Source organism: Paramisgurnus dabryanus, chromosome 23, assembly GCF_030506205.2.
Source record: "Paramisgurnus dabryanus chromosome 23, PD_genome_1.1, whole genome shotgun sequence".
NCBI lineage: Eukaryota > Metazoa > Chordata > Actinopteri > Cypriniformes > Cobitidae > Paramisgurnus > Paramisgurnus dabryanus.
In genome coordinates this window covers 22194579-22217057 of record NC_133359.1, presented here as the reverse complement: position 1 = coordinate 22217057, position 22479 = coordinate 22194579, and the positions used below count along the sequence as shown (strand labels likewise).

The following is a 22479-nucleotide window of genomic DNA, read 5'->3' as shown; positions in this document are numbered from 1 at the left end:
TCTTCGTAGATGTTCGTCTTGTGTAAGCAGCACCTGGGGCTGTCAGTGGAACATTGCGGCTCACACCTGCACGGATCTGAATGATGCGGAGACCGGAGTCAATATAATCAAACCCAAACAGGTACTGACAGGACAAGAATTCAAGCATGCGAAAACATACATGTGGTATTCTACCAGCTGTATCCTGCTACAAGTATTTGTTTAAAGAAAAGTTGTGAAATTTTGTCCCAAACCCGAATGCCGTTCATCTTCATGCTTACCATACGGTCGGTACTGAATTAATTTAATTACGAATACCATTACGAACCATCTGCTTTTATCATTAGAAACATTACAAAATTGCTTTGTGAAGTGTGTTTTGGGCCTTATTCCAGTAGGATTTAATGGTGTTCTATTGGTTTGCATCCACCGGATAACACTCCAGCATCCCAGACCATTATAGTTTCCATTAAACCAATGTAATTCCTAGTATAACCATTAAACCCATTAGAACTTCTTTGATGGTTTCCATTGTCTTTTTCAGCAGGGATGACAATCTGTGGTCACCAGGACAAAGAGCCACTAAAAGCTTTTGTGTGATTGCTTTGTTTGGTGTGTTAGTTGGAAACCAGGTCATCTGGTCGGTAGTCCAGATAATCCCCATGAATGAGCTGTTTAGACCAGTTTAAAGCCATGTAAATCCTGCTACTCTCTCAAGGTCCTTTAATCTGGATCTTCTAGAAGGATAATGAATATTGATCATCTCTGGGTGATTACAGTAGCTCACAAATCTTGACTTGTTTAATAGGATCGATTCTTGGATTCAAAGTTGAGTGGCGGTCCAAATGCTTAAGAGACTTTGTTTTTTGAAATCCTACACTGTCAGAAAAAAATGGTCCCAGGCTGTCACTATAGTGTACACTCTTTAGTACCAATATGTAACTCTGAAGTACTAATATGACCTTTGAGGTACTCGTATGTACATTTGAGGTACTAATATCTACCTTTGATGTACTCATATGAACTTTGAGGTACTCTTATCTACCTTTGAGGTACTAATATGTACCTCTTTGGTAGTAATATGACCTTTGAGATCCTAATATGACTTTTGAGGTACTAATATGACATCTGAGGTACTAATCTACCTTTGAGGTACTAATATGTACCTCTGTGGTAGGAATATGACCTTTGAGATACTAATATGACCTCTGAAGTACTCATATCTAACTTTGAGGTACTCATATGACCTTTGAGGTACATGTATGTACATTTGAGGTACTAATATGACCTCTGAGATACTAATATCAACCTTTGATATACTAATATGACATTTGAGGTACTCTTGTATACATTTGAGGTACTAATATGTACCTCTTTGGTAGTAGTATGACCTTTAAGATCAGGGGCGGAGTGGGACCAAAATATCTACCGGGACATTTTGTAGACCACCAGCCCTCCATGGTAGAAAAAAAAGAAAGAAATGACTACACAACATGAAATACCAAGTGTTATAATAATTATTATTTTTAAAAGATCTTTAAGTCAACAACAGTCCCTAGTTTCAAGTAAGCTAAAGCTTAATTTGGTTGCCAAGCAGTTTCTTATAAAATGATTAAGCCTATAGGAGAGAGGGATGTTTAATGTGACAAACTGTCAGTCATCGTGTGATAACGAAAATATAATGAGGCCTGGACTACTTGTTCTGAGCATGTTGTCAGTGAACAGGCTGTATGTTGGCTAAGTTGCAGACACTCTGTAACAAAAACGTTTTCACGAAAACCTAGGGTATGGCAAAAATGCTTCGTACAAGAAGGCCATTCTCAAATAACAAATCTATGAAACCACATATGTGTACTCCATCAACTTATACAAAATAATACTGACTGCACGGATGTACACTTACTGATAACAATACGGAAGCAATACAAATGAAAAACAAAAATAGAAATCATGGTTGTTTAAAATGCTTTTCAAATGTTGTCATTCTTAACTAAGTGCAACTCCAGCTACAGATAAACTAAAACAAGATAATATCAAAACAAAACATACTGTGACATCCCTTCACAAATCTTGTCATTGCAACCGCCAATAAACACTTATAAACACACAATAAAGACTTTTAAATGATGTGATAAAGCACACGTAGTTAACCAACTAAGACTATAACACTAGTAAGTAAAACAGGGCTAAATGCAAAAACAAGTCTTACCTTTTGTAGTCGTGCAGTTTTCATTCCACAAGTGACCATATTCAAAAATGCGCGCAAATAATTAATACAATTCACTTCGACTGCGCTACAATTTCCCAGTGAAAGAGAACATGTATATTTATTCACAGAGAACAAATCATATTACTTCTGGAATAATGTATGCAATATGCATAGCGCGAGTGTGGGGGAGAACCAAGTCTGTTTGAATGTTAAAAAACAAAAAAGGAGTTTACTTGCGAAAATAAAGATTACAACAGCAGCAGTCATCATGAAACCTCCTGCAGGGGAAGGTTGGGGAACCCCAATGTTCGACTTCAAGCTGCGCTGCAAGAACGACAGGCTGATGACATCAAAGTACCGCGAGGGTGAGTCGAGAAATCATCGGAAGAGTTTGCTTTTGAACCGCTCTCGCGGCACGTTGATGTCATCCGCTTGTTGGTTCCTATGTTATAGCATAAAGTCGAACACACGTGTAAATTATCCCTATTAGTGATGTACCAATGTTCAGATATGTTCTACTAAAAATATTTAAAATTAGATTTAATGAGCATCATTATAGCCTGTTGATTTCTGGTGTTTTGTCTTATCTGTGGGTGAACGAGGATAAGCTTTTTTTATTGGTTGTTGCGTTAAAATGTACCCAGATACAACAGTGCTATTTTCTGATTGGCTATTGTGTAGCCTCTTTCTTTTTTTTGATTGGCTGTTAAGCTGCACTCTCGACTGGAACTCCAGGGGAGACGGCTTCTTGATAGAGCGGTGCGGCCAGATACATTTTGGGCGCTGCGGCATATTAAATATATGATTAATAGTTTTTCTGCGTGAGACCGGCCCTCAAAGCACTACCGGCCCACCGGGAAAAGTCCCGCCTCTCCCGATTGCCACTCCGCCACTGTTTAAGATACTTATATGACTTTTGAGGTACTAATATGACACCTGAGGTACTCATATCTACCTTTGAGGTACTAATATGACCTTAGAGGTAGTAATATGACCTCTGAGGTACTCGTATGTACATTTTAGGTACTGATATGTACCTCTGTGGTAGGAATATGACCTGTGAGATACTAATATGACCTCTGAGGTACTTGTATGTACATTTTAGGTACTGATATGTACCTCTGTGGTAGGAATATGACCTGTGAGATACTAATATCTGCCTTTGAGGTAGTAATATGACATTTGAGGTACTAATATGACCTCTGAGGTACTAATATGACATTTTATGTACTCATATGTACATTTGAGGTACTAATATCTACCTCTGTGGGAGTACTATGACCTTTGAGATACTAATATAACTTTTGAGGTACTAATATGACATCTGAGGTACTCATATGACCTTTGAGGTACTCATATTTACCTTTGATGTACTCATATGAACTTTGAGGTACTCGTATGTACATTTGAGGTACTAATATGACCTCTGAGGTACTCTAATCTACCTTTGAGGTACTAATATGTACCTCTTTGGTAGTAATATGACCTTTGAGATACTAATATGACATCTGAGGTACTAATATCTACCTCTGTGGTAGGAATATGACATTTGAGATACTAATAAGACCTCTGAAGTACTCATATCTAACTTTGAGGTACTCATATGACCTTTGAGGTACATGTATGTACATTTGAGGTACTAATATGACCTTTGAGATACTAATATGACATTTGAGGTACTAATATGACCTCTGAGGTACTCATATCTACCTTTTGAGGTACTCATATCTACATTTGAGATACTAATATGACATTTGAGGTACTCTTATATACATTTGAGGTACTAATATGACCTTTAAGATACTAATATGACTTTTGAGGTACTAATATGACACCTGAGGTACTCATATCTACCTTTTGAGGTACTAATATGACCTTTGAGATACTAATATGACTTTTGAGGTACTAATATGTACATTTGAGTTACTAATATGACCTTTGAGATACTAATATGACATTTGAGGTACTAATATGTACATTTGAGGTACTAATATGACCTCTGAGGTACTCATATCTACCTTTTGAGGTACTCATATCTACATTTGAGATACTAATATGACATTTGAGGTACTCTTATATACATTTGAGGTACTAATATGACCTTTAAGATACTAATATGACTTTTGAGGTAATATTATGACACCTGAGGTACTCATATCTACCTTTGAGGTACTAATATGACCTTTGAGATACTAATATGACCTCTGAGGTACTCAAATCTACCTTTTGAGGTACTCATATCTACCTTTGAGGTACTAATATGACCTTAGAGGTAGTAATATGACCTCTGAGGTACTCGTATGTACATTTTAGGTACTGATATGTACCTCTGTGGTAGGAATATGACCTGTGAGATACTAATATGACCTCTGAGGTACTTGTATGTACATTTTAGGTACTGATATGTACCTCTGTGGTAGGAATATGACCTGTGAGATACTAATATCTGCCTTTGAGGTAGTAATATGACATTTGAGGTACTAATATGACCTCTGAGGTACTAATATGACATTTTATGTACTCATATGTACATTTGAGGTACTAATATCTACCTCTGTGGGAGTACTATGACCTTTGAGATACTAATATAACTTTTGAGGTACTAATATGACATCTGAGGTACTCATATGTACCTTTGAGGTACTCATATGACCTTTGAGGTACTCATATTTACCTTTGATGTACTCATATGAACTTTGAGGTACTCGTATGTACATTTGAGGTACTAATATGACCTCTGAGGTACTCTAATCTACCTTTGAGGTACTAATATGTACCTCTTTGGTAGTAATATGACCTTTGAGATACTAATATGACATCTGAGGTACTAATATCTACCTCTGTGGTAGGAATATGACATTTGAGATACTAATAAGACCTCTGAAGTACTCATATCTAACTTTGAGGTACTCATATGACCTTTGAGGTACATGTATGTACATTTGAGGTACTAATATGACCTTTGAGATACTAATATGACATTTGAGGTACTAATATGACCTCTGAGGTACTCATATCTACCTTTTGAGGTACTCATATCTACATTTGAGATACTAATATGACATTTGAGGTACTCTTATATACATTTGAGGTACTAATATGACCTTTAAGATACTAATATGACTTTTGAGGTACTAATATGACACCTGAGGTACTCATATCTACCTTTTGAGGTACTAATATGACCTTTGAGATACTAATATGACTTTTGAGGTACTAATATGTACATTTGAGTTACTAATATGACCTTTGAGATACTAATATGACATTTGAGGTACTAATAGTACATTTGAGGTACTAATATGACCTCTGAGGTACTCATATCTACCTTTTGAGGTACTCATATCTACATTTGAGATACTAATATGACATTTGAGGTACTCTTATATACATTTGAGGTACTAATATGACCTTTAAGATACTAATATGACTTTTGAGGTAATATTATGACACCTGAGGTACTCATATCTACCTTTGAGGTACTAATATGACCTTTGAGATACTAATATGACCTCTGAGGTACTCAAATCTACCTTTTGAGGTACTCATATCTACCTTTGAGATACTAATATGACATTTGAGGTACTAATATGACACCTGAGGTACTCATATCTACCTTTGAGGTACTAATATGACCTTAGAGGTAGTAATATGACCTCTGAGGTACTCGTATGTACATTTTAGGTACTGATATGTACCTCTGTGGTAGGAATATGACCTGTGAGATACTAATATGACCTCTGAGGTACTTGTATGTACATTTTAGGTACTGATATGTACCTCTGTGGTAGGAATATGACCTGTGAGATACTAATATCTGCCTTTGAGGTAGTAATATGACATTTGAGGTACTAATATGACCTCTGAGGTACTAATATGACATTTTATGTACTCATATGTACATTTGAGGTACTAATATCTACCTCTGTGGGAGTACTATGACCTTTGAGATACTAATATAACTTTTGAGGTACTAATATGACATCTGAGGTACTCATATGTACCTTTGAGGTACTCATATGACCTTTGAGGTACTCATATTTACCTTTGATGTACTCATATGAACTTTGAGGTACTCGTATGTACATTTGAGGTACTAATATGACCTCTGAGGTACTCTAATCTACCTTTGAGGTACTAATATGTACCTCTTTGGTAGTAATATGACCTTTGAGATACTAATATGACATCTGAGGTACTAATATCTACCTCTGTGGTAGGAATATGACATTTGAGATACTAATAAGACCTCTGAAGTACTCATATCTAACTTTGAGGTACTCATATGACCTTTGAGGTACATGTATGTACATTTGAGGTACTAATATGAACTTTGAGATACTAATATGACATTTGAGGTACTAATATGACCTCTGAGGTACTCATATCTACCTTTTGAGGTACTCATATCTACATTTGAGATACTAATATGACATTTGAGGTACTCTTATATACATTTGAGGTACTAATATGACCTTTAAGATACTAATATGACTTTTGAGGTACTAATATGACACCTGAGGTACTTATATCTACCTTTTGAGGTACTAATATGACCTTTGAGATACTAATATGACTTTTGAGGTACTAATATGTACATTTGAGTTACTAATATGACCTTTGAGATACTAATATGACATTTGAGGTACTAATATGTACATTTGAGGTACTAATATGACCTCTGAGGTACTCATATCTACCTTTTGAGGTACTCATATCTACATTTGAGATACTAATATGACATTTGAGGTACTCTTATATACATTTGAGGTACTAATATGACCTTTAAGATACTAATATGACTTTTGAGGTAATATTATGACACCTGAGGTACTCATATCTACCTTTGAGGTACTAATATGACCTTTGAGATACTAATATGACCTCTGAGGTACTCAAATCTACCTTTTGAGGTACTCATATCTACCTTTGAGATACTAATATGACATTTGAGGTACTAATATGACACCTGAGGTACTCATATCTACCTTTGAGGTACTAATATGACCTTAGAGGTAGTAATATGACCTCTGAGGTACTCGTATGTACATTTTAGGTACTGATATGTACCTCTGTGGTAGGAATATGACCTGTGAGATACTAATATCTACCTTTGAGGTAGTAATATGACATTTGAGGTAATTATATCTACCTTTGAGGTACTCATATCTACCTTTGAGGTATTAATATGACATCTGAGGTACTAATATGACATTTGATGTACTCGTATGTACATTTGAGGTACTAATATTTACCTCTGTGGGAGTAATATGACCTTTGAGATACTAATATAACTTTTGAGGTACTAATATGACATCTGAGGTACTCATATCTACCTTTGAGGTACCAATATGACCATTTGAGATACTAATATGACCTATGAGGTACTCATCTACCTTTGAGGTACTAATATGATCTCCGAGGTACTAATATGACCTCTGTGTGGTACTCATATCTACCTTTGAGGTACTTATATGACCTTTATGACTAATATCTACCTCTGAAGCACTCATACCTACCTCTGAGGTACTCATATCTACCTTTGAGGTACTAATATGACATTTGAGATACTAATATGACCTCTGAGGTACTCATATCTACCTTTGGTACTAATATGACATTTGAGGTACTAATATGATGTTTGAGGTACTAACATGCACTCTTTTGTATCAGTATGTACCTCTGAGGTAAAAATTTGACCTGTGATGGTGCAAAGGTGTTATTTTTTGAAAGTGTTCCGCCCTGATGACAGCTAGAATTTTTGTAACCTTTTTTCTGACGTGTAGTCATTTCCTGAATTGCTCACGATATCCAAAGGAATAAACTCAGAAATGCGCTCCACGCTGTTTGATATTTACTGCATCCTGGAGTGGTCACAAACGGTTGATTAATTGGACATAGTAAATAATTTTACTCCTTCAGTTTTAATGTGAAACGTATTCGCTGAATCAGCAATAGAGAAAGACAAATGAATGGAAGAAATGAATTATACAGTTATGCAATTAGACACAGCCGCCGATGTCAGTGTGGATGCATTAGATTTCAGCTGAAAATAAACCGTTTTATTCGAGCACGTCATCATAGTTAATGAGTTTTTCTGTTTCAGTGGACCTTCATTAATTTATGTCGGATGTAAATTAAGAGTCTTAGATCGCTGTGGATAAGCGCGGAATTCGGCAGTCAATACAAATGCGTTCTCGTTTTAAACGTCTGCCTTGTGTTCTAGGTGAAGAGCTGTCCACGGTTCGAGAACCCAGATCCTGTTCTAATTCCAGTCGGATACAAAACACGGATCAGTTTTGAGGGCATTAATTTGGACCCGTACAAGGTGAGTTCTGTTTTTTCTCTTCTTTTCCTTTTGAACCATGTTACACTTTAAAATTAAATTTGTATCTGTGTGTGTTCTTGTAGCTCAACTGATAGAGCATTATGTTTGCAATGCAAAGGTCAGAGGTTTGATTTCCCATGGCACACGCATACTAATAAAATGTATAGCTTGAATGCACTGCAAGTCACTGCGTCTGACAAATGCATAAATGAAAATGTTTGTGAGACAAAAATTGCTGTCTGCAGGAAGTTGACTTTCAAAATGTTTTTAATTTAAGGGCCGTGATTTCACCATCGGAACAGAGCTGGTGAAGTTTGAGGAAGATGTGAAGACAGAGTCGGCACCCTTTTATTCCTTCAGTGGATATCTGGTTAGTTACAACCCCCCCCCCCCCAAATAAACACACAATTGCTCTGTTATCCGAATGTTGCTCAAGGGAGGCTGTTGTTACCGCAGTGTAAATCTTTTAGGGTCTAAAGCATTTGCCAAATGACACATAACCAATTACCATCATAAGAAACGCCAACAGACACTTCCAGAGGGTCTTAAGGGAATTTGAGATTATAGCTCCCCCTGTTGGTTAATATCCATCCCTCCTCACCCTGTTTCACTAAAACATGCTCATGTCCTTGCTGGGAAGCCGACCGATCCCAAGTCAGTAGAAAAGGGATAGCGGCTTCATTGCACAGGTTTCTGTACAACAGCAGGTGTATAGATTAGACCCGCGGCTGTTCCCCGATACAACACTGATTATATTCAGCTGTCAAAATGTCCCCAGACAGAGAGAGGAATATTTCAACCTGAAATGAGATTGTGTTCGATAGGGAAGGGTCCCGGAAGTGCATGAAATGTAAGCGTAGTAGTAACCTGTCTCCATTCTTTTCTAGTTTTCCTTTGACAAAGCTCACGAGACCGCCGTTCTGTTCCACGTCAGGGAAAAATACACACGAAAAAAGATCGACAGCAGTCTTAACGGTAATACATTTTCACCTCCTGTTTAATATTCAATGTTCTTATAATAGGAGTGAATTATTTATAAATAAAATATATTTTTGGTCTTTATATGACTATAGGTCTATATAAGCGTTTACAAAAGTAAATATCTTCTGAAATGAATCTGTTGAATGATTCAAATGAGTTAAAGATTCATTAGGTGCAGTCCCCATTCACTTTAATAATGTACAACAGAGCTGGATATCTCATTCTGTCTTTCATAAACATCTTTTATGTTTTATGAAAGACAGAATGTATACATAAAGGTGAATTAGTCATATTTTCATTCTTGGAGACTTTTATAAATAAATTCAAGTTGCTTCATCACTGTGTTTATTTTTCCTTTAGTAACTCTGTATAACTGCTCAATGGGACGCGAGGACTGCAGCCTGTGTAAAAACGCAGATCCTAAATACCTGTGCGTGTGGTGTACTCATACAAGCTCATGCGTGTACGAGCAGCTGTGTGCATCCAAAGAGCCCGAAGAGTGTCCCGACCCGCAGATCACTGACGTGAGTCTCTACAGTTAAAAAAACATCATCATCGATTATTCACTTTAAACACATGACCCATGTAGAAGCCTCTTGCAGCAGATCTGACGGACCAAAAACTAAATGATTTCTACACATGCGATGCTTCAATATTTGAGCAGTTTTGCCATGTCTGGCTTGTTTCAAATAAAGGCTTGGTAGTGGTTGACACCCATAGCACAATAAAATATGACTGACCACTAATAACAGATGTCATGTATTCCCACATCCCATATATCTGCCGTTCCCAGTCCCTTCTCACTACAATGATGTGTGATGCATGTCTTTTCTATTAGATGTGTTCATAGCCAAGAAAGAGAGTGAGAGAGAGAGCATTTTTACAATGCCAATAAAGATATTTTAAATCTTGAGAAATTTTGGCAGACTGTGTTGCTTGTTTTTCAAGGAGGATCTGGCAACACTGCTACAGAAATCTTGACACTTGAGCATTTACGGTCTAATCCTCAAAATTACAATTGCTAATGCAAAGATGCAGATGATTAAAAACATTGCAAAGACATTCGTGTGAGGACAAAACATAATCGTGTTCGATTTCCGTGAGTTTTATCGAATTTAAAATCATGGGAATGCTTCAGTGGAGACTCAGAGGATTTTGTGTTGCTGTGAATGATGCCAGCTCGGAGACTTCCAGCAATAATTTACAACACCCATTTCTCTCACTTTCCCAATTTTCTTCGGCCCTTCAATCTTTCAACTTGGAGACTTTATTTCAAAATCAATAGAAACCTCTGGTCACGTCCTGTTTGGCTGTTATTGAATGGCTGAATTACAGACGAGAATATGTTTACTTAGTGTGTAACTCGACAGAAATTCACCTTGTGCTGTTGTGATGAAGTTGCTTACCTCAGCATATCTTATGTCCACAATTAATGTCTCTTATTCTAACCCTTTGCAGATCACGCCAAAATACGGGCCCTTGAAGGGGGGAATAGCGGTCACTATTAAGGGCTCGAACCTGGGAATTCAGAAAGAGGACATTAAAAACATTACCGTGGCTGGAGTGCCGTGCAAACATTTGGGGGAACGTTACTCTGTATCAACCAGGTAAAATCTTAAAGAGTTATGGTTCATAACTTGGTTTACTTCTGAGCTCTGTGTACTTGTTGATTGGTATATTTGCTTGTTTTTAATATTTTAAGCATTTGTAATATAAAAACACTTTCATGTTTAAGAAATGTTACATTCTTATTTCATTGATAGATCATTTTTTAAGCTTGAAAGTCCCCTTGTGGTGAAAATCAAGTTTTTATTGTTGTTTATATGTCTATGCTGTGTTTTAATACGCTTTTATAACAGCCATGGGCAAACTCATCCATCAGCACAATGGCTGAGCGTTTTCTAAACTGCAGTTTACCAAAGACAGTCTCATAAACTCAGGTTTTTTACATCAAACTCATATTGTAACCAATCACGTCAATGTGTTGTTCGAGTGGATCAGAAACTCTCAGCTGGGGTGATTGAGCGGAGGCGGGGACTATTTAGCATATTCATGAATCAGTGTATACTGAATTAAGCAAGGGTATAGAGTTATGTTCAAGCTACTTTAAGGCGTGAAAGGAATTATTTTTCACTGGTAAAAAGGTTTAGATAAGTGCTGGGAAAAGATTAATCGCGATTAATCGTATACAAAATAAAAGTGATTTTTTTGCATAATATATGAGGGTGCGCTGTGTGTAATTATTATGTATATATAAATATACACAAACATTCATGTATTTATTTAAGAAACATTTACATGTGTATATATATTTATTTATATTTTTATATATTCTATATTAAATATAAAAATGGATATATAAATAAAAATGTTCTGAAATGTATTCATGTATGTGTGTGTGTGTTTAAATATACATAATAATTACACACAGCGTGCACTCATATATTAGGCAAAAATGCACTTTTATTTTGTATGTGATTAATCGCGATTAAAACTTTTGGGCAGTAAAATAAACACCAAACACCGAATTAACCCAATTCATTTAAATCCCTAAACTTAGAATGTTGCTGTTTGTCTTTTTTTGGCATTTGTAAGATATACATCAAATATTTTTCGTGCTGACCTTGAGCTTAATGGTGGTCTTAGTGCAGTAATCCACCAGTTTATCTGTTATAGATGCCTTAGATATTTTACCGAAAAGCAAGTCAAGAATATTGATTTCAGAAAATGATTTTTTGCTGCTCAGAACTCTGCTGCAATGCATCTCAGACACTTTTTAATAAACTCAAGGTCGACTTGATTCAGTATTGAACAAGAGCTCTTGTGAAATTAGACGGCTGCCGGATGTTTGAGGTTGAAGATCTCTGAGGTACAGACGGCCTGATTACGAGGAATCGCAATCGTGGAATCGGCAAAGTGGAGGTCTGTCTGTTATAAAATACAGAATCAGGTGCAGTGTATAGATCGCAAGTGCCCAAAGCTTGTATTTTGAGTTCATATTTAAATTTGTCTTCTGTTGTGAGGTAATATATATTAAAACAATTTGCCCGGCTTGTGCTGCCTCTCTATGGAGAGCCCAAAGTAAACTGTCGCTTTCTTGCCTGCCATCCTCCCAGTTGGGTCACATGACTGAAAACTATAAATTGCTGCCATCAGGAAAATGCTATAGGCAACCATGAGTGATAAGGAAAGTGTTTGTGTGTTTGTAAAGCCAGAGACAAATTCCACAATGTGGAAAATAATGCAGACTAAAGAGTGAAGTAAATGATCAAAATAGTGGCCTTCATTTATCAAACGAACATAGGAACCTGCATACGCCTGGGCGAAAAACCACTCGCCTGGGATTTATTACAATTTCATATGCTTTGTTCCATGAAAGCTGTTTGTTTATGATGTTGTTTATAAATGAAGCCTCGCGACATTAAGTTCATGATATTAAGAAATGTAGCCTGGCCACGTCTCCATGGATACTGAACTTTGACCTTTCAAGTTCAAAAGAAATAGCTTGAAAAGCTAAATAAAAGGAAGCTGTGAAAATGCAGTTTGGAGCCAGATCGCTGCAGAGAAATTGACCTTAGGTTATCAATTCTTATTATCTTGTAATTTCCAATAATGAAAAGATTAAAAAAAATTAATATTTACTGTATACGTGTGTGTGTGTGTGTGTGTGTGTGTGTGTGTGTGTGTGTGTGTGTGTGTGTGTGTAAACATATATATATATAAGGGATGCATAACGATTAATCACAATTAATCTATAGCAAAATAAAAGTTTTTGTTTACATCATATATGTGTGTGTGAATGTGTGTAATAACTTTGTATAGATAAATGCACACATGTGCATGTATATATTTAGGAAATGTTTACATGTGTATATACATTTGTGTATATATATATATATATATATATATATATATATATATATATATATATATATATATATATATACACACAACTACTTAATATAAAATATATATTTTTTCTTAAAATTATACATGCATGTGTGCACATTTATATATAAATAATTATTATACACAGTTCACACACATACATGATGTAAAAAAAAACTTTTATTCTGCTATAGAATAATCGCGATTAATATATATATATTTACAGCTGTGTAGTATAATTTTTTATAAATGAATGTAAATAAATGCTGTACATGTGCCCATAGGTAGAATTAGTAAATCAATGACAATTCATACAATTATATTTTACCAACTGTATATATTATCTTTCTCTTGTGACTGACTGTTAAACAAACTCTCTCCCAATCTTTCTCCCTATCCCTCATGCGCACACACACAGGGATGCGTATAAATTTAATGCAGTCTTATATAAGCTTTGACAGCTGTTTAAAGCTGTGAAAGTTTTTAGCTTTAAAGCACGAACTATAGTAATTGTTATATGTTTTTATTGTAGTAATACTAAAGTTTTTTTTAAATAAAAAAATCGTATTTTCCATTTGTTAAACTAAACGAAAACACAGTTTTTAACATTTTCTCGTTATTCCTTTTCAAATAGGATATCAAACAGGTAAAACATACATCTTAATGCTAACTCAAAACTTGCGTACACGAGGTGAATCCTGACGTAAGATTTGATTGTAGCCATCGCTCACGTCCAAATTGATAAACGCCATGCGTGGTAACAACCATACGGGCAGTTTTCTGTTGTACGGTTGCTTAATAAATGTGGGCAACTGTGTTTTGGATCGTCTTCTACAGTATATGTTTAATATTGTGTTTGTGAATATGTTAGAATAGACTTACGTTTGCACAGTGTACGTCATGGCGCTTGTGAGTGTATGTAGAGTAAAGGAGGGAGTTTTTGGTTCTCTCTCCGTCGATGTCAGGCTTGGCTTATTCGATGATTCAACATCTGCGCCTGTAGTCGTTCAGCCCGACTGAGTGTTTGTCTGGCCGCTGAAAACTTTGAAAAGAACCCTTCAGCAGAAAACAAGTGCGTCTGGCATGGGAACGCTCAATAAGCTTTCTCAGAGCTCGCCGTCAGTTGAATCTGTCTGGGGAAGTCGAGTTCCAGGTTTTGGGGTAACACCAGATCGCTTTTCAGACTTGGCAGATTAGGATGAAATATATCAGGAATCTGTGGGCTTCATGTGAACCATCTGTTCGGTACTGATGTTGTGTGGAAAAAAAGTCCATCCTGCTCCAGCATATCGGCTTGTTTTATCTTTTCAAGAATACACCAAGGGAATAGTTTAACCTTAAATTATCTGTCCTAATTTTTTTATTCTTAATGTTGGTGCAAACCTGACTTTTTTATTTAATGGGACACAGAAAGTTGAGTATTTAAAGGATGTCCTGACCACTCTTTCATATAATGAAAGTGTATCCAGGTATAATGCAACCTTTACTGGATTAACTAGTGCTATGGTCATAACAGATGTTAAAAATATTTCCAAATACAATATCAAAATAGTAGTTTGTTAGTACTGTATTTAAATGTACACTCATCTTATAGGGGTATAGTTTGGTGGGATTTATGTCACATTTATTTAAATGTGTTTTGTTTGCTATGTCTTGCAGTGTGGTTTGTGAAACCGGCCCGGTGAGTCTTTACAGGAGTGGAGAGGTGGAAATAGAGGTCGCCAGGGGGAAAAGAGGCGTGTCCACAAAATCTGTCCGCTTCACCTACAGGGTAAGATTCGAAAACTTCATTACCCAGCATGCATTGCACACATTCGTTCATAGCTAATGAGGTAATGATCAATTTGCAATAAAGCACCTAACTTTTCAAACAGGGTGCATTGCCCACCTTGTTACCCCACTTTAAGTTTTTTGTCATGCCTACACTCTTAAACATAAAGGTGCTTAACACCATTTTTGGCTAAATGGTTCCATAAAGAACCTTTAACGTCCAAGAAAACTGTTTCAAAATGGTTCTTTAAAGTGATTAAAGGTTTAAAAAAATGGTTCTTCTAATGGTGCGTTTACACAAGACGCAAATGAAGCGTTAAAGGCGCTCTAAGTGAATCTGTGTAACGTCACTTCTTGTTGACGTTCGAAGTGTTTTCAAACAAAATGGAGCATAGCTAACTCCTCCCATCCCTCTCCCTTCTGTCATGAACGCGTCCAACCCCACTCCCAAATCCTTCTAGTCGTTTATTGGCTGGAACACTTTGTTATGTTTCGTGGTGGTAGGTTTGACCACTTTGTTTTTGTTTCAGTTTGTGAAGCCTGGGCTGTCTGCAGAGACCGCATTTTTTTACAGTTTGTTCAGAGGACAGGCAGTTAGCAGATAGTGAGGAGATGTTTACTGTATGAAACCAAAAAAGGTTATATGGCCTAAAATGCGTGAATTCGCTTTGAGCAACTTTAAGCCCGAGTGATTTATATGTTCAGTTAATGCAAAGACGTGATAGACATCCTGTGGCGAGATTCGCATGAATTGAGCACTTGACGTGCGTAACGTGCAACTTGTGTGAATTGTGTAAGTTAAAAAATCTAAATATCAGCATATATACGCGACGCACCAACCAATTAAGAGCTCGCTCTAGTACTGACGTGATTACGACGTAGCAAGCGGAGGCCGAGATATGAAACAACAATGGAGGACAAATTCTTGTCGCTGTATGTGGATACCCGGAGCTAAATGACACATCTTCGTACTTTAATAGAAACAGGAATAAAAAGGATATTGCTTGGAAGACAGTCAGTGAGGAGGTTAGACAATCTGGGAAATTGTAAAAACGCAATAACGCGAATTTCATGTGAGATTGAGGCGAGTTAAGTTAAAATGTTCAAGCATCCAGCTACGCATGAATAGCGTTTTATTTGCTTCATTCGCGTCTGGTGTGAACGCACAGCAAGGGGCCAATCACACCAAACGTGTTTATGGCAGTTGCAGGCGCCTTTTTTAATTATATTCTATGGGCAGTGAGCGTATGCGCACTGTTTATGTGCGCCGAATGCCTTGCGGTTTTTGCCGCTGGTCGCAGCACGCATTTTTGAAGGAGCGCTGACAGCGGAAAAGCAGCAGAATTCATTCGCATCTTTCCATTGTCCAATCGAATGATGGGAGAGGCGGGTCTTACGTTGTGGTGAGAGAAGTTTACAGTTGCTTTGAAGAACCAGACTCCACTCGTTCACTCTCTCATGTGTGTTTGTGCACCTCAAACAAGGTCAGAGCAAGCATCCTCTTTTTAAAGTTTCTGCTAATATGCCGGTTAACAGCAAAAGAGCGCTCACTCTTCAATATTTGATTGACAAGACAGCTGACTCTGTGGTTGCCTAGCAATATAAAAAGCTGCGTCGCACTGCTCTTTTTAAAGAAAAAAAGCAGTGTGGTCGCGCCTTGCGTTTCCAAGCGTTTAAAGTGCGTTTGGTGTGATAAGCCCCTTAAGCTGCATTCAGACTAGCAGGGACTAGCAGTAGCGACGTGATCTCATTGATTTCAACGGAAGATTGGCGACTTCCAGCGACAGTGACCATTAGCGACTGGATGGAGCGTGTCCAGTCGCACGACAAAGTTGAGAAATTTTTAAGTTTATGCAAATTATGAGCGACTTTTGGGAGCGACTACCAATGAGAACGGGGCAGTGGAGTTCACGTCATCTTTCGTCAGTTACTGGAGTGGACGGTATTCATTTTAGTTTATGACAACCAGATTTAGAAATGCCTCTTTTGAAAGAGACAAGCGACACACAGTGACAAAGTCGCTTATAATGTGAATGTACCTTAAGAGCCATTGACTGAAAAATGGTTCTTCTATGGACATTGTTGTGAGGAAAACTTTTAAGCACCTTTACTTTCAACAGTGTATACTGTAGGTTGAATGTTAAAACACTCCTGTTGTAAATGTTATTATTGTGAAGGTCAATGTGCGCCGTCTGCATGTAGTTATAGTTTTTTTCTGTACCCGGTCACTCATTTCCTGCAGCCATGTGCAGTGGCAGTAATTATCATCTGTGTTTCTACGGCTGACGGCTCTAGCTGAATTATTGCATCAGCTTATGAGGGAGCGAGACGCCTTGGGCGCCCCATTGGGGCAATGCCGAGGGCGAGCGTTTGTTCGGCAGACTGACGTGTCTCGGCAGTTTCCTGGGATTATGTAATTATTACGAGAGGACGGCAATGCAGAAGATATGTCTGTCATTGCAGGGTTTTCATAGCTACCCATTATTGCTATGGTTACAACATTCGGTCAAATTTGAAAGGATTAGATCTGTTAAAGCTGAAATTCTGTCATCACTGATTTACCATTGTGTCTAAGGCTGTCACCCTTTAAAAAAATGATAGAAAATTAGCACCAAAAAGAATACGGTTGCGGTTGACGTGCACACTATTCCCAGTCCTCTGAAGCCACATGAGAAACACAAATCTACATGGTTTCTTACTATTCATTTTCGCTCTCTGCGAGCTGTTAACCGCTGGGACTGGATCATTGAATCTGTAAGTTGAACTTGTAATAACATTTGTAACCAATTTGTAAGAGTTCACTTAATGAATTTGTGAACTGACACAAAAAATTGTTGGTTCGCAAATCAGACACCGCTACATCTCTACGAACTCTCATTAAAACACAGAGAAGACCTAATGAGGTGTCAAGATTTTAAGTAAATAACGACTTAATTTTCAATCTGTTTGGGCCGTTCGGTGGCTTTAGATATAACACAAGAGTCATGTAAACTTTTTAATAGGGCTTTTATGTCCTGAAGCTTTAAAGCTGTAGTCGCTGTTTGTAATTGCATTGGGGAGAAACCAGAGAACAGTGGGTGGTTGACAGAATGTTCATTTTTGGGTGAACTATTCCTTCGATTTAAATTGTAGTAGTTATTAAAATTTGTAGAAAAGGCAAAACACTGTAATTATTTAACAGAGGGTTGTGAAATGTGCAAATACATTTTATGTGTGCTCATGCATTCTTGTTTCTCAAAACAACATCTATCTTGCTTTTAAAATAAAATGACATTATCAAATATTTAAGCTGACCTCATTAGCATGCTACCACCCATATTTGCACATTTACATATTCTAAACTTAAACATGATGTTTGCCTCTTCAGGACCCTATAGCAAAGGATGTGTCTCCTAAACGGGGTCCGAAAGCAGGAGGAACTATACTTACCATTACTGGCACAGGCCTCAACACGGCTTCAAAGACAGACCTTCAGATCACCGTCGGCGGCGTGGCCTGCGATGTGTGAGTGCAGTAGAGCATCCTTGAAAATGTTGTTTCTTACAAAAGGAAGACGGTTTTACTACCAGATCTGAACTTGTTGGTTTTTCTTTCTCTTTGTCAGTCAGAGTTTCGGAGACGAGATCACGTGTCAATTGAAGGAATATAAAGGCGAAACAGTTCCGTCTAAACGTTTCGATGTCAACATTTATTACGGCAGACACACCTCCATCAGCGTTGACAGGATCTACCAGTTCTCCCACAATCCCTCAGTGTCCGATCATCAGCCTAGAAGCAGCTTCCTCTGGTACTTGATCATAACTTGCTTGTAGAGGTTGTGGGTTTGATTTACAGGGAACTTGCATACTGATAAAAAAAATCATAGAATGTATGCACCACTTTGAGTAAAAATTAGTGATAGACCGATATATCAGCCGGCCGATATATCGGGCCGATATTTGCAAGTTTTATGTGTATCGGCATCGGCCGATACATGGCTTCTGTGTTCGTTGTTTTTTTTCCGGCATTAGGGACTTTAAGCAAAAGCTGGGAATGGAATGGCTACGGCGACCGGAAGTAAGCTGTCAGACCACCGTAGCCAAGAACGTAAAAATCACTAAGCAAACGTAAACAGGACAGCGCAACGCGGTATTAATTCATTTATTAAGATGCAAAAATATGTCATTTAAAAAAGCAAGAGAAGGATTGCTTTTGGCATTAAATGACAATCTTTTGTCAGAAGAAGAGTTTTTACTATTGTATGATGTAAATAAGTCTAAAAACCTAGATTTAAGCAATACTGAAAATGTTGAATACTTAAAAATCTTTAAAATTAGCTTAAATTTAAAACATTCGAACACATATTATATAAAAGACTGGTACAATCATAAACTGATGCAATTACAATGTCATATGCCACAAAACATAATATTTATTTACATAATCTCTCACGTTGTAGCGACTACGGCAAATCGGCTGTTCTCCCGTAGTAGACCGTTACAGTAGAACGTCGCAAAGTAGCAGTTAAATTCGCGCATGCGCAATACAACGCCAGAATGCCGTTGCCGTTCCACCAGAGGCTGTTGCTTAAAGTCCCTATTATTTACAGACAGAGTGCTTGAAGCCGCAAGCGATGGCAGGTCATGTGCCTAAAAACAATCAACCTTTCCATGACAACATCGAAAGCTTGGCCTAACAGCTGATCATAGCTGAACAAAGCTGGTTTTTATTTCTCATCTCTATGGGGCCGTTTCCCGGACAGGGATTAGACTATTCCTAGACTAAAATAAATGTAAGAACTGTCCAAACTAATAACATCTCTTTTTAACAACATGCCATTTTTTTACATAATGTTTATGATGTAAATTGAGTGAGCAAAAGCAGTATCGGCTCCAAATATCGGCTCAAGAAAATCGGCAGCCTGTATCGGTCATCGGTTAAGGCTGACGAAACAAAAATCGGTATCGCCATCGGCACTGAAAAATCCATCCAAATTGGTCGATCCCTAGTAAAAATGTCTTAAGTAAGAAATAATGTATAGGCAGCAGGTTGTTATTGCAGAAATAAGCCCCGACAGTGTGATCAGGACACGACCCACAGCATCAGTATCAGACTGAAGGGAATTATTTTGAGATAACTACCTGCTCACTGTACATTATCCCGCTTATTACATGGCTATTTACCTCACAAAGTAAGGTACATTAAATATTAATTTAAAATATTTTATTTGCTGATTTGGTTTTTAACAAATGCCGACCTTCCGCAAGGAAAACACGTTTACTTTCTGTTTTTTTAAGTTAAGTTTAATAATTTGTAAATGTAATATATATGTTAATAACGCTTAAGTACTGTTGGGGACATTTTCATCCACTATGGGGGGGCTTTTGAGTCTTAATTTGGCTACAACTTTCTTTGTGTTTCAGCAAATGGAATGATTTTTGGTAACAAATCTACCGTTGAAAGAAATTTTGGGAAAATGCTTTGAAATCAAGAATACACTGTGGGCAAATTCACTACCCTTTCGTGTTTTCGTATGAAAACACACGCTAGATTACAATTGCTGTAAACATAATAACACACACAATAAAATGCTGTTATACTCCGTATAACTCCATGTACAAGCCAGAAACTTAAATAGTGTTAATAGTGCCACATGGTGATCAACAGTAAAAATGACAACAGGGAAAACCACCAACACTCAAGAATGTATAATTATATGGTGTCATGGCTTTGCAATCAAAAAATGTCGTTATAATGAAAGTCAATGTGGCAAAAACAGCCACAAACAGTAAATGAGGGAGAAAATCTTGGATGGACAAAAAATAACAATGCGTCAAAGCAAATATTTTTTACAAATCTTTGACATGCCCAAGACTGTGATAAAAGCTAAAAAAGACAGTCCACACTAGGGGTGTAAACTGACAGTAAATTCAGATTCGGTGCGATATCAATGTTCTCCGCCAGCGATGCGATTTTTGCCGATATGTTCAAAAACTTCTTTGATGCGATTACGATTCGATCCGATTCATTTATTGATATTTTTATATTACATGCCAAGTTAGGCAGTTACATTTTTACTTACAAATGTAATGAAAATATATAACATGAACATTTAATTAAACTCTTTGAAAATGACACAATCTCTGACCCAGTTAGATCATTTACAACAACAAACTAACAAAATACACTTTTTTAAAGGGGCCATGTCACAATTTTTTTTAAAGATGTCAAATAAATCTTTGGTGTCCCCAGAGTACATATGTGAAGTTTTAGCTCAAAATATTATATAGATAATTTATTATAGCATGTTAAAATTGCCACTTTGTAGGTGTGTGCAAAGATTTGCCATTTTGGGTGTGTCCTTTTAAGTGCAAATGAGCAGATGAAATTCAAACACTGATCACAATGATGGTGGTTTGATGCAATTCAAACTCAATTGTGCTGTCAATAATTGCTTCACTATCTGTTTCTCTCTGCACTAAATGGCTGTGCCGTGGTTGGATAGTGCAGATTAAGGGGCTGTATTATTATAATAAGATCTCTTTATGACATCATAAGGGGAGCCAAATTTCAATGACATAATTTTTCACGTGCTTTCAGAGAATGGTTTACCAAAACTAAGTTATCTGTTTTACATTTTATTGGTTGATAGAAGCACTGGGAACCCAATTATAGCCTTTAAACATGGAAAAAGTCAGATTTCCATGCCATGGACCCTTTAAATAAGGAAAATGAATAATGAGGGGCAAAATGTCACACAAAATCAAGCTTATGATGGCAACAGTCAAAGTCTTCCAGTATTTTGTGCCAAAATGTGCAATAGTGAAAATCACTGAGGTAATTAATTAAAAACTGTAATTAAAGGGGGACACTGCGTTTTGCATGTACAATATCACCTGCAGTGCAAAACACACGCTGGTCTTCTGTCTCTTTCACTGTGTTTTTACTGCAACAACCGCTTGTTGCTATATCGCATTTACTTGTTGATGCTAGCAGATGAAAATAAACAAAAATGCGCGCTTTGTTGGAAAAGCATTCATGGACGCTATATCAGGGAGGACGTGGAAAGTGTCAGAATAAAGCTACCTCAAATCGATTCGATGTATCGGATCGTTAGAAATAAAATCGATGTATCGATCCATATCGATATATTGTTACACCCTAGTCACCAATCACTTTTTATATTGAAACTAAGTAATTTTTCCCCAAATCAGTGATCATTTATGAACTTAGCAATTAAAGAGTTAAAATCCTGGCTTTTTTGTAAACATTTAGTAGTTTTGATCAGGACTGAGGTTTTACGCATCAAAAATGTAAAAAATATTTATCTGATAAATGTTTACAG

At 37.0% G+C, this 22479-nt stretch overlaps 1 protein-coding gene across 4 annotated transcripts in view; it reads left to right on the top strand.

Moving 5' to 3' along the window:
• The window catches only part of plxnb2b (plexin b2b), a 267094-nt gene that overhangs the window by 211913 nt on the left and 32702 nt on the right, over positions 1–22479 (top strand). For all 4 annotated transcript variants that reach the window (XM_073813241.1, XM_065291414.2, XM_065291416.2 and 1 more), the window contains 9 exons: positions 10–121; positions 8415–8516; positions 8794–8886; positions 9404–9491; positions 9858–10021; positions 10956–11104; positions 15045–15156; positions 18523–18659; positions 18760–18942. In XM_073813241.1, the coding sequence (XP_073669342.1) occupies positions 10–121; positions 8415–8516; positions 8794–8886; positions 9404–9491; positions 9858–10021; positions 10956–11104; positions 15045–15156; positions 18523–18659; positions 18760–18942 (1140 nt within the window). The remainder of the gene's footprint in view (positions 1–9; positions 122–8414; positions 8517–8793; positions 8887–9403; positions 9492–9857; positions 10022–10955; positions 11105–15044; positions 15157–18522; positions 18660–18759; positions 18943–22479) is intronic.